General features: G+C 40.4%; 1 protein-coding gene across 17 annotated transcripts in view; it reads left to right on the top strand.

The window, feature by feature from the left end:
• Positions 1–12909, top strand: part of caska (calcium/calmodulin-dependent serine protein kinase a) — a 95039-nt gene that overhangs the window by 81498 nt on the left and 632 nt on the right. For 4 of the 17 annotated variants that reach the window (XM_074695693.1, XM_074695698.1, XM_074695695.1 and 1 more), the window contains 10 exons: positions 37–156; positions 2161–2229; positions 3053–3088; positions 5422–5463; positions 5806–6002; positions 6351–6466; positions 10893–10973; positions 11121–11201; positions 11294–11496; positions 11576–11659. In XM_074695693.1, the coding sequence (XP_074551794.1) occupies positions 37–156; positions 2161–2229; positions 3053–3088; positions 5422–5463; positions 5806–6002; positions 6351–6466; positions 10893–10973; positions 11121–11201; positions 11294–11496; positions 11576–11659 (1029 nt within the window). The remainder of the gene's footprint in view (positions 1–36; positions 157–2160; positions 2230–3052; positions 3089–5421; positions 5464–5805; positions 6003–6350; positions 6467–10892; positions 10974–11120; positions 11202–11293; positions 11497–11575; positions 11660–12909) is intronic. The other 13 variants (XM_074695701.1, XM_074695704.1, XM_074695706.1 and 10 more) reach the window with 8 other exon arrangements.

A 12909-nucleotide genomic window follows, 5' to 3' on the forward strand; every position in this document is an offset into this window, starting at 1 on the left:
TTAACATTTACATGTGTGTGCTGTGTGTATCCACAGAGGGAGATGCGCGGCAGTATCACCTTCAAAATTGTGCCAAGTTATAGGACTCAGGGCTCGTCGTATGAGGTAACACCTCCTCCCCCTCCACTGCAGCCTTCCTCCTCTTCACTGCTGATTGTGAGCTCTGATCTGATACTAACTGCTCGCCTCTTACTGAGCGTGTGTGTGCGCGTGTATGTGTGTATTTGGAGTGTGCTGTGTGTGCAGTGTGTGTGTGTATTTTGCTGGGGCTGGGTCAGATATTCAGCACACCAATTTCACAACCAAGATACCGGAACCCCTTCCTCCTCATCCTTTTCTTCCTCCTGTTGCCCCCAGATCCTTTTTCTTCTCTGGTCCAGGAATGAGCCAGACCTCTCTGTGTGATCCCAAGCAACACTGCACACAACAACACACACAGAGTACAGTATCTGTACAGCTAACACACCTTAGGTAGAGCTCATTAAGTCGATGTATTTTCTGCAGATTCACTGAGCATGGGAAAGAAAGTTTTGTATATAAGAAGAAATATAAGAAGTACAGGGCCAAGTTAATCAAAAGTAATTAGGTCATTTTAAGTAGCATTGAGATTTTTTTGACCCCTGCAATACCAAAGTAAAAAAAGAGGTCATAAAACATTAACAGTCTTGCAGTGGTGAATAAATGATGTAAAGCAACATAATAATACTTAGGTCAACTTTATTGCACTTCATTGCCACAGAAGTTTGGATTAAAGGAAGTAAACAGAATACAGCTTTTAAGTAGGTCAAAAAAAAACAATTTTAAAGGAAGTTAAAGTTATAAAATGTGTTCTGATTTTAATAGAGGCAACATAAGTAGTAATCCGTCTGATTGCATCAGTATCAAAAATATAGGTCATTTAAAGGTACTGTCACAAACTTTTAATTTAGGTGAGGTTTGGGGCCCTCCCTGTGGGCAAAGTGTGTAGTGTAAAATCCACTAAAGCCCCGTTTCCACCGAATATTCCCCTGGGTTCTGAAATCGAGACCATTCTGCATCATATTGCCAAATACATTGGGTAGGCTAATTTAAATTTCAGGTTAAATATTTTAAACAAACCAACCTGAAGCAGCTCTACTTCAATGTCAACAAATTTATGCACACTGCCCCAAGGCTGACTCTCATCCTCTAAATCTGCTGTTAATAAATTAAACCTGCTTTAGTCCTTTTGGAATATTACTTGCTGATTATATTTAAAGATTTATTTCCTCTGTGCATATATGAACAAATGAACTACATTAGTTTTATGAGGGGTGATTTTAGGAAGAAAGAGAGGTTGAACAACAAAAATCCCATGGGGTTTTTTAAGTGTTTTAGCAGACCATAAAACTCGAGAAAGTCAGCCAGCAGTGATCTCAGCTTTAAAAATAAATGTTTGGAGTCGTGGAGGAGAGGAGACGGTAAATCAGAAGTTTTATCGGCCGTTTGTTCTGGACTCTGGAGGAGCTAAAGGAACATAAACAGAGAGTGCTTTGGGACAAAAATTAGCTTTTCCACTGATGTCTGTCAGCTGGTGGCGGAAAGAGTGTGTTATTATATCAAAACAGACTGAAAATTGGGAATGACATGGTTTGATGTGTCTGTTTTTATCTAGACTTCAAAGCACAAATGTAAGTCTAAAAGTAAAACCACTCTGCTTGTTTGCTTTTATAGATTTGTAACTGAAGATTAAGAAAGTAAACTCCATGAGCAATGTTGAAATACATTTTCCAAAGAAACACTATCCTTATTCTTGATTCCAAAATAACTGTTTGATATCTTGTGGCGTTATGTCTAAATCAATTTAGTCTTAGGAGGAAATTTTTCTCTTCCCTTTAGTTTATAATTCTTGTGCAACTATCTGCTGTCACTCTGGTGCCCCCTTGTGGTGATGCTCAGACCTGCAGGCCTTAGATCTGTTCTCTGATGTGTTTTTGACATATGTCATGACATCAGCCTTCTGTGCCTGCTCCATCACCTCCGGTCACTGCCCAGGAATGTGTGTGCGTGTGTGTGTGTGTGTGTGTGTGTGTGTGTGTGTGTGTGTGTGTGTGTGTGTGTGTGTGTGTGTGTGTGTGTAGAGAGAGAGAGGAAGAGAGCATGTGTGTGTGTGCTGCTGCTGACCTGTGTGTCTTATTTCAGAAAGAGTCCCCCACCACCTCCAGGCAGTCCCCTGCCAATGGCCACTCCAGCATTAACAGTTCTATCTTGGTAAGGACCCCCCCTAAAGAACCCCCACAGACAGACCCACATCTCTCCCATCTCTCTCCCCCCCTCCGGTGCGTCTCATGTGTCATATTTCTACCTGTGCGTGCGTCCATGCAGGTGTTCCTTCTCACAGTACTGATGTATTTAGTAAACTTGGGAGATGAACGGTCGAGTCGATCCTCCTTTGGTTTCTCTGCTCGAGCTGAGCCCCCCCTCACGTGTCCGATATCTCAGTTAAAAATTGGTGTGCCTTACAGAGCTGCGTGCTGTGCTCGCTGCTGACACACACACTCATACACACACACACACACACACACACAACATTAGGAGGGACACACACTCACTTTTATAGCTGCTCAGGTGTCTCAGGACGCTGTGCTCTCACGCTGCTTTGCTCGCTCTCTGCTCGCTGTGTGGCTCCACAGACTGATCTGCTTCGACCAATGAGAGATCTCTGTAACACCTCTTCTTCTTCTTCTGTTGACGTCATGTTAGCTGTAAAACTGGTAGCTGCAGGACAGATGGATGTGCATGCATCTTTAAGTTCCTCTAAAGCAGTGTTTCTCAAACTGCAATGTCTCTTAAAATACTGGAAAGTGATGCATGTGTCAAATGTCTGCTTCAGGAAGAACAATCACACGTTGGTTGCTTTAGTTGTCATTTTATACAAACTGCAGAGTTTTCTTTACAGGGGAGGGAAAACTTTTAAGAGCTTACATCATAAAACCAGAGTTTGAGAAGCACTGCTCTGAAGTAAATCCTCACAACTCAATATTTGTGTGTTTTTAACCGTAACTTTCTCTGTCACCAACCGTCTCCTCCTCAGGACCTGCCCTCAACCATCCAGCCCAAAGGTCGACAGGTGAACAGAAACACGCACACTCCTCTGAACCTCTTCCCTCTCTGCTGCTGTGTGTCTCTTTAACACTGTTTCTGCTCCACAACACTCATCAGTATGTTTGGGTTTATTCACCCGGTGGATCAGACTGACTGCTCATCGACCCTGATGATCCATAGCGTCTGAAGTCTGACCTCAATTTCAACTTTTAAAGAAGTTTTGGGGATTTATTTTTGCCCACATCAAAATGAAGTTCATTTACAAAATTGACAGCAGGATGTTCTGCAGTGAGGGCAGAGCACATCTGGGTTCAAATCAAGCTTTAAAGTGTTTTGAGAAATGTTTTATTTTAATTAAGGGAACAAAGCTTCTCTGAATGCAGGAGGAAATAAGTCTGAATGTTTTAATGAGAAGACTTTTGTGTATGTAGAATAGATCCAGACTAATAGTGTCACCACACATCTTAATAATCCTTCCCTCCTCATCTGCTTCCTTTAACAACCTCCTCCCTCCTCTCCCCCTCCTTAAGAGTCAAAAACATCCAGAAATCTCACAGCTGCAGTGGTCACTTGGTGTTAGATATCTACTGAAAGGATCTTGTCTGTATTACCATAAATTATGTAATAGATGGGAATACACTTGAAAGACCCGCGGATTAAAAACTGGCTGCTAATGCTTGGTCGTATCTCTTGTTAAATCTGATTTAAAACAAAAACAGATCTTACCAAGTTATTTCTGTATATTTACAGAGCAATGAAGTAACTGAGGCCATAATAAGTTTTCCCGTGGTTACATTCCAGCCAAGAATCCAGTTTATTAAAGTAAGAAAAACTTGATCCTGATGCAGATTTATGATGTCCGCCTTTAGAAATGTCTGCATGTTTCTAAAACAGCAAAAGTGACCACTGACAGCTGCACCACTTGTACCGTATATACAGTAATAACAGCACAGGCATCGTTTAACCTGCAGAGCCAAAATAATCCCTTCACCTGTGATCCACAGACAGGTACAAACTCAGTAACACCTGGAGGTTTAAACCAGAGATACTAATCCATAACACATCATCCCACCAGTGTTTCATATTTTTTCTAACCTTGTAAATATCCATCACCATTTACAGTCACTGTACTTTACATCATCCTAGTGTCCAAATGTTGAGATGGAAGAGCTGCTGTCAAGTTGGCAGTCTTCCTCAGAAGTTTTCTGAGCCAAACAGAGAAACTCATGATATTAAGACTCTTTAAACTGTGATTTACTCAGACATCCAAATGAAATAACAACATGAAAATATGATATTTTTATCGTTTTATCTTATCTTTTTTTCTAAAATTGGCAGAATTAAAAAAAAGAAAAAATACTAAAATATTTTAGTTTCTTCGCCATGAGTCTTTTGGGAATAGAAAAAAAATCTGTCTCAAATATAAAACTTTTCTCTATTTACTTGGCTGCATCTGTATCTGTGAAGTGGTATCAGATTTGAGCACTATAATTGGCAGAATTAAAAAAAAAGAAAAAATACTAAAATATTTTAGTTTCTTCGCCATGAGTCTTTTGGGAATAGAAAAAAATCTGTCTCAAATATAAAACTTTTCTCTATTTACTTGGCTGCATCTGTATCTGTGAAGTGGTATCAGATTTGAGCACTAGAGGGCAGCACAGTCCTCAACAGGCCACAACAGGTCAAGTGATGCAGAAAGAGAGAGGAAAGAGTTACAGATACAGCAGAAAGAGAGAATGAGTTAACTGGTTAAAGGAAAGGGATAGAGGGAGAGGAAAGAGATGTATGAAGGAAGAGAAGATGGATATAAAGTCATAAAGTGATCAAATGATATAGAGAAAGGTAGGAGAAGGATTTTAAGGTTGGGAGTTAGAATAATAGAAGAGACTGCAAGATAGAGAAAGATAGGAAAAATAAAGAGAAAGAAAGGCGTATATCCACTAAAATTAAGATGGATTAAGAGAGTTGTTTAGAGGAAGAGATGGAGATGTGAAAAAAGATGCATATAGTACAGACAGCTACAGATCACTAGGGACAGATATGGATTAAGATGAATGTACTTTTTGACCACAAACTGAGAAATAATGGGGTTATAGCAGCAAATTATTATGCACAGTGTTTGAAAACAAACACCAGAAGATAAATGTAGAATAAGAAGGATGTCAGCTACAAAACATCATCTTCAAATGTCTCGTATGTAATGATCCGCTGGCTTGAAGTAAATACTCAGTAAGTGTTTAACCACCTCCATTAAACCCCCATCCATCCTCCCTCTGCCACCCACCTCGGCCTCCACCCTCCTCCAGACATTATTAGCCATTTCTGCTGCATGATGTGTGTGATGCTCTCAAATCCTAGATTGTATCGAGACCTCCAATCAAGGACAAAATGTCTGTGAAGGTAAGAGATCAATAAATCCTGCTCCACTTTGATCCCAAACCCAGCCCCCGTGTCCAAGCTGTGAGGGTGATAACAGCTGTTTAGACTGATGGACACGTAAACAATGCCTGTGCTGTAATTACCCGGTGTTAGAGGCTCATTAACAGCCCAGCAGTGTCTCCGTTTGTCTCTGGAGGAAGCTCCAGCGTAGAAACCATTTTACAACCTGGAAACCAAAACACCTCCCTGAGAGCTCGCTCCTCGTACTTAGAGTCAAACTCCTTTTCCTTCTCTTTGCCTCTTTTTCCCCCTCGAAAATCAGCATCCCTTACTAATCAAATCTCCCCCCTTCCTCATCCTCAGATCTATGTGCGGGCTCAGTTTGAATACGACCCCTCCAAAGATGAACTCATCCCCTGCAAAGAAGCCGGTATTCGCTTCAGAGTGGGCGACATCATCCAGATTATCTCCAAAGACGACCACAACTGGTGGCAGGGGAAGCTGGAGAACACAAAGAATGGCACGGCGGGCCTCATCCCGTCCCCGGAGCTGCAGGAGTGGTAAAAGATAAACACATGAAACAAAATGGGTTATTTATTTCACTCATCTGTGATCAAGACCTTAACGGGCCAAGGAAAACTAATCCGATGCCTTCTACAGTCAAAAAAGTCACATCAAACTTCATCCAACTCATTTTTTCCTTCAATATCTTAAAATAAATCATTTTCTGGTCTTCTTAGACATATGTGGCCCATATTAAGTCTAATATGACACAAACCCTTGCTTAGACTTTATTTTTTTGCTATGAATGATGCTGCAGTTGCCCCAAACCCACAACAATAGTGTTAGGATTACAAATCGTCTTCTAAATTCTCTTCAATCTGACAGATTTTGTGTTTTTCCTGCAGGCGTGTGGCGTGTATAGCCATGGAGAAGACAAAGCAGGAGCAGCAGGCCAGCTGCACCTGGTTTGGGAAGAAGAAGAAGCAGTATAAAGACAAATATCTGGCCAAACACAATGCAGGTAAACCTTTAACACACACACGCGCGCGCGCGCGGCTCCACCTTTGCATGCATGTGCTTATGAAGCACCACGCTGCAGTCGGCCTTCTCTGGGTGCATGCTTTTACGTAATGTGTACTTGAGTTTGTCCATTGCTGTGTGTGTGTGTGAAACTTGTATGTAATAGGATATCTCGAAGTGTTCGTCTCCAGCAGCAGAGCGATGGCCAGCACTGACAGAAAAAAATCTGCCACTAAAGCAGAAATCTTAGCTGAGCTCAGGGGGTGACGAGAAATGTGTGCAGCTGGGTGACGCACACACGCACACACACGCACACACACGCACACACACACACACGCACACACACACACACGCACACACACACACACACACACACACACACACACACACACACACACACACCAGCTTTGAGACTGCATTTCTGCTGTTTTAAGGCAAATTTTGTTACAGCAGAACTGCAGGAGGATGTGCAGTCTCTTTGCGTCCTCGGTTAACATACCACACAAACCACAGAGATGCTTAAAGCGGCGTTTGCAGCAGATATGTTTAGCACCGTCTTGGGATGAAGAGTCACTTCTCAGATATCGCCGCCATGTGTCAGGGAAAGATTTCAGCACGTGTTTTAGAGCTGGGCATGACTGGTGAGGAGGTTGGAGAGGCGGAAAGCTTTATCAGCAGATTTTTTTATCTGGGTGCCTTAAAAAAGCTTTTATTTTATCCTCTGGAGTTATTTATTTATATACTCAAAATGATTAAGGTCATCTTAGAACGAATTAATCTGTCATTGTTGTGACTTCCTGTTATTTTCTTTTTGAGGGGATATATCTCTGTTACTAACAGCTGTATGTTTGGTGATGAATAGTCTCTCCTGTTGTTTTAATTTAAGAAAACCAGGGTAAGAGAAATATGATTTAAAAAGGGATATAAAAAGGTAAATGCAGAGTAAGAAAGTGGAAATTAAAAGTGAGCAAAGCCACAGTGTGATGTCTTAAATTGTGTGGTTTGCCCAGCAAATGTCCAAAAACTCAAAATATGCTAAATATGCAGATATGTTTATAAAAGATAAAAACCTTACTGATTTTTTTGAAAAGTTTGATAATTTCTCCTTAAATCTGCTGTGTGGCCTGGACCTGAGTCTGTGAGCAGGTGTAAAAGGTGTCAGAGTTCAGAGCATAGAGTTCAGAGCATAGAGTTCAGCGTGGAGGTGAAACGTGTTGTGCATGGTTGGCTCAGGTTTGGAGTGTCCGATGTCTACAGCCCGTGTACGGAGCAGCAGTGTGGGTGTGTCTGTGCATGTGGACTCTGCAGCAAACGTTGGCACAGCCGTGTGTGCGTGCGTGACTGTGTGTGTGTGTCACACAACCATTTAAGTAAGCACAGGAGCAGGAGGAGGAATCTTTTACCTAGCACCTGCAGAGCAAAATCCAAAATCTGTTCAATTACTTTAAAGATTATTTGTTGAGTTGTTGATGAGTGACTGACTTTGCATGTGTTTTTGTGATGAAAAAGTGTGTACAGTATGAGTGTGTGCGGATCTGAAAATCCAGCTTTAAATACATCATATTATCATCTTATCTATTTAAAAAAGGAGTGCACTGATATTTCAAAGCATGCATCATACAGTGAAGCTCTGTAATCATGAAAGCATGAGTGCATGAGGTCCAGAGCCGCCTGTAATTAATCACATATTTAACCCTTTAACATATCCACCAATTTACTTCAATCACATTCATTAACACACACAGGTGATGTTTAATTCATGAGTAATGAGTTATTTTTGGTGCTAATGAGGGTTGAGAGGGTTTCAGCTCATCAGACCTTATCAGTGATCTGTATTTGCATGATTTTATCTGCAACCGAAACACGAACGCATGCACAAATTTGTCATGGTTGCTCCTCATGTTAAGTCTGCAGCTCATTGTAAAGCTGTGTGTTGTTTCATTGAGCCTGTGAACTGATATTAATCTCATTCAAAATTGGGCGTCATGTGGCTCATATTAACCTTTAGACTGGTTTTGTATCCTGGGAGATACAGACATCTGGCAGGCTGTGGGGGGGGGCATAAAGTTTTTGAACTTTTTACTTTAGGAAAAAACTTAAGGGGGGATAGGTCAGTTACCAGGTCATGTGACTTCATACCAGCATTCAAAATTATATTGATAAATTTCTGTCAAGTTTCAAAATGTCAGCCTACTTGGACTGGGACACTGACCATTAAGCAATTCCTGATATTTTTCATGTAAATTATATTTAAGCGGACATTTTTTACCATTTTGATTGATGATGTTGATGATTTTGATATATAACAGTACAGTATGGTATGGTATGGTATGGTATGGTATGGTATGGTATGGTATGGTATGGTATGGTATGGTATGGTATGATATAGCATGGTTTAGTATAGTACAGTATAGTATAGACTTATTGCTTAACCTGTTTCCACTTAAACATATGTACAAACATCAATTGTTCAGGTTTTTCCAACTTTTTTTTTTTTTTTTTTTAAAGTTTGGTGCTAGATCTAAAAGGAAGTTAAATAGTTGTTTTTTATGCTATAAAAGTTTTAAAATGGCATATTTTAAAAAAAAATGGAAAATTTCAGATTTACACCCTTAAACAGAGTGTAAAATTAAAAATAAAGATCATATTTAGAGAAAAAAATAATTGAAGTGTGTTGTTATAGCCTAGATACCTTACAAAATAGCAATTAAGTAATTTATAAATATCTATATGTTCGTTCAAGAAATAGAGGGAGCAAATAATCTTTACAATGTAACTCAACATATTAACATGTTCCGTTAGGAAGCAACACTGATTTTGAATCAATTAAATTTGCTGTTGTGCAAATGGAACAGATAACATGAAAAAAAGAGGGGCAATAAACAGGACAACCACAATGAAGGTATTGTTATGCAGGTTGTGAACACAGACCATTTCCCTGTCACTGTCTGTTCTAAATGATGATGTTGATGACTTTGATGTATAACAGTACGGTACAGTCCGGTACGGTACGGTACAGTACAGTACAGTAAGGTATTGTACGGTATGTTATGGTATGTTATGGTATGGTATGGTATGGTATGGTATGGTATGGTATGGTATGGTATGGTACAGTACAGTTTAGTATAGTACAGTATAGTATAGACTTATTGCGTAAACCTGTTTCCACTTAAACATATGTACAAACATCAATTGTTCAGGTTTTTCCAACTTTTTTTTTTTTTTTCAAAAAGTTTTGTGCTAGATCTAAAAGGAAGTTAGATAGTTGTTTTTTATGCTATAAAAGTTTTAAAATGGGATATTTAAAAAAATGGAAAATTTCAGATTTACACCACTAAACAGAGTGTAAAATTAAAAATAAAGATCATATTTAGAGAAAAAATCATTGAGGTGTGTTGTTATAGCCTAGATACCTTACAAAATAGCAATTAAGTAATTTATAAATATCTATATGTGCTTGACCATTTAAGGGTTTAGTCTATCAGACATAAACCATTAGATTCCAGTGTTTGCTGTGTGTAATATACTGTGTTGTATTGAATACATGTCTTTACGTTGTGATGATGAATCCTTGAACTGAGACGCTGCATGATCTCACCACACGTCTCTCTGACATGTGAACGAGCCCTCCAACAGCAACAACAACAGTGTGTGAGTGAGTGTGTGCCTGTTGTTTCCTGCTGACCGTGTTGTTGTATTTCTGCTGTTGTAACTGAACCGTGTTATGACCCCTCCTCTTCATCTCTCTCGCTTTCTCCTCCTGAACGGCCTCTGTGCATGTAAGTAACAACCAGTGACAGCTACCAACTCCTTTCTCTCTCTGTTCTTCTTCATTTTAACCCCGTAGATTAAATCGGCTGTCACTGTCAGTGTTTCAGCTTTGTTTCTGTTGATCACAAACAACAGAAGTTGATGTGAAACTGAAACCAGCAGCTCAGACTCTGTGTGTTTTTGTGTTTCTTTGCTGTGATGTTTGTTCGAGCTCAGACAGACGTTCCCTGATTCTCTGGTATTAACAAACATATTCACACGAAACAATTGCTCAGCATCAGCAGCTGGTCTGCAGAGCCTGGTGGCTTGTGGGTATTGTATTTCTCAGGTTGAGGCCATAAAGAGATCATATAACAGAGAACAAATCTGCTTGTGATGAAGTAATCTGCATCACAGAATAGCTGTAGTCCAACACTTCTTATGATGTTGAAGTTAAAGTTTTGAGTAAATGGAATAAATAAATCGATCTTTTTCTTTAAAGGGTTGATTCACAAAAAATATTTGATCTGTTTTTGTTTTGAAGAGTCCATCTCCTCTTCTCCACGTAGACTTTTAGAAGAACTCATCCCTTCTTTCCCTAGAGTCCTTTAGAGAGCATCCGTCCCTGCACACTTGTCTTTGCATCCTTTCACTCACTCATTCTCTCTCTCCTTCAGTGTTCGACCAACTAGACCTGGTAACATACGAAGAGGTGGTGAAACTTCCTGCCTTCAAGAGGAAAACACTTGTGTTGTTAGGTGAGTTCTGTCAGAAATAGACACAAACATCTGCACTTATAACACAACTGTCTCACTGACCGCTCTGTCTGTGTGTGTGTGTGTGTGTGTGTGTGTGTGTGTGTGTGTGTGTGTGTGTGTGTGTGTGTGTGTGTGTGTGTGTGTCAGGCGCTCATGGCGTGGGAAGACGGCACATCAAGAACACACTTATCACCAAACACCCGGACAGATTTGCCTACCCAATTCCACGTAAGACACACACTCCTCCTCAGCAGACACACACCAAACGACAGGGTGACACATGTCAGGAGGCTTAAATCTTTGAATCTTCTCCTCCACAGACACGACCAGACCTCCGAAGAAGGACGAGGAGAATGGTAAAAACTACTACTTTGTGTCACATGACCAGATGATGCAGGACATCAGCAACAACGAGTACCTGGAGTACGGCAGCCATGAGGACGCCATGTACGGGACGCGGCTAGAGACCATCCGCAAGATCCACCAGCAGGGACTCATCGCCATCCTGGATGTGGAGCCTCAGGTGTGTGTGACAGCAGGTGTGTGTACATCCTCATGCAAACATTGAAACACTCTAACTTTTGACTCCTGTTCTCCATCAGGCCCTGAAAGTCCTGAGGACGGCAGAGTTTGCTCCATATGTTGTCTTTATCGCCGCGCCTACCATCACGCCGGGAATCAATGAGGTAAGAAAACTAAAGATTTATCTTTGGTTGATTTCAGGTCCTTATACAATTTAAGGTCTGCAGAAATTTACAAACTTTATTCCCTAGACCTTCGGATGCAGTCAGAATCCTCTATCTATTCGTGTGACATTTCACATTCTGGATGATTAAAAATCATGAACGTGGCTGTTGATTATTCTGATTTCACCTCACTGAGCTTTATGAAACCAAATCAAACGGAAACCTGCAGAGTCAGTTTGTGATTTGCTGCCATCGCTCAGCATGAGCGTGGACCTGCAGCCCCTCATCCTCTCTGCACTCCTTTATTCCTGCATGCTGCATGCGTTTCTTTCTTTGGCTCTTCCGTCAGATGCCCAGGTGGTGTCGAACGCTGCCAGTAAGTGAAACCTGACAGGATAGCAGCCGTGTCGTCATTTCTATTTGTGTGTGTGTGAGTGTGTTTCTCCTCGTGTGGTTCTAGTCAGCTTTTCTTCCCTGTTTCTCTTAGTTAAGGCCTCTGCACACTGTGCTGCATCCTGCAGGTTAACAACATGTCACAAACAGGTTTTCTAACTCGTGCTGTGATAATAGAAATAAACACATGTAAAGGCCACAGTCATTTCTTCATATATCTGTGAAACTAAACGTGTCTCTGAATGCTTTAAAAACAGTAAGCTGCTGCATGTTGCATCATAAGCTGTTTCACTTTGGTCAGAATCGTCTGTTACATAAGGAAGAATAGGATTGTTTATTTATTATATTGTTCACTGAGTCTTTTATCAAAATTGAAATCACATTCAGTGCTTCAGACTTAAACTCAGGTGCAAAAGAGAAACCTCTGGCTGTTTGATCTGCAGCCTGAAGGTTCATCTTGATTAAATGCGGTGACTTAAGTGCTGCACTCTTACAAACTAGGTGATAGTGAGTTGTGTAAACGCACATATCTGTAGTTTTATTGCAGTTTGAAATATTTTATATGAGCCAGAAACTCTTTTGACACTGTGTGCTGAGATTATCGTGACATTGCATAAGGAGATTAACCTGGCAAGCCCAGAAAAATGTTTCATTTCAAGATATTAAAAGACGAACATGACGCCTGAATAGCTTATAAAGGGTAAAAAAATGAATAAATGTTTAGTTTCTTGTGTTAATTATTCATCATTTTAGAAACTTGATATGCTTTCCTCACTGTATGCAGAGGTCTGTGAATGTCTTTCTTTGTTCCTGCAGAGTTTAGCTCTTGTTTCTCCCTCTTCAGTGTCTAACTTCCT

Source organism: Halichoeres trimaculatus, unplaced genomic scaffold (assembly GCF_033239565.1).
Source record: "Halichoeres trimaculatus isolate MK-OKI-2021-1 unplaced genomic scaffold, fHalTri1.1 fHalTri1_scaffold_19, whole genome shotgun sequence".
NCBI lineage: Eukaryota > Metazoa > Chordata > Actinopteri > Labriformes > Labridae > Halichoeres > Halichoeres trimaculatus.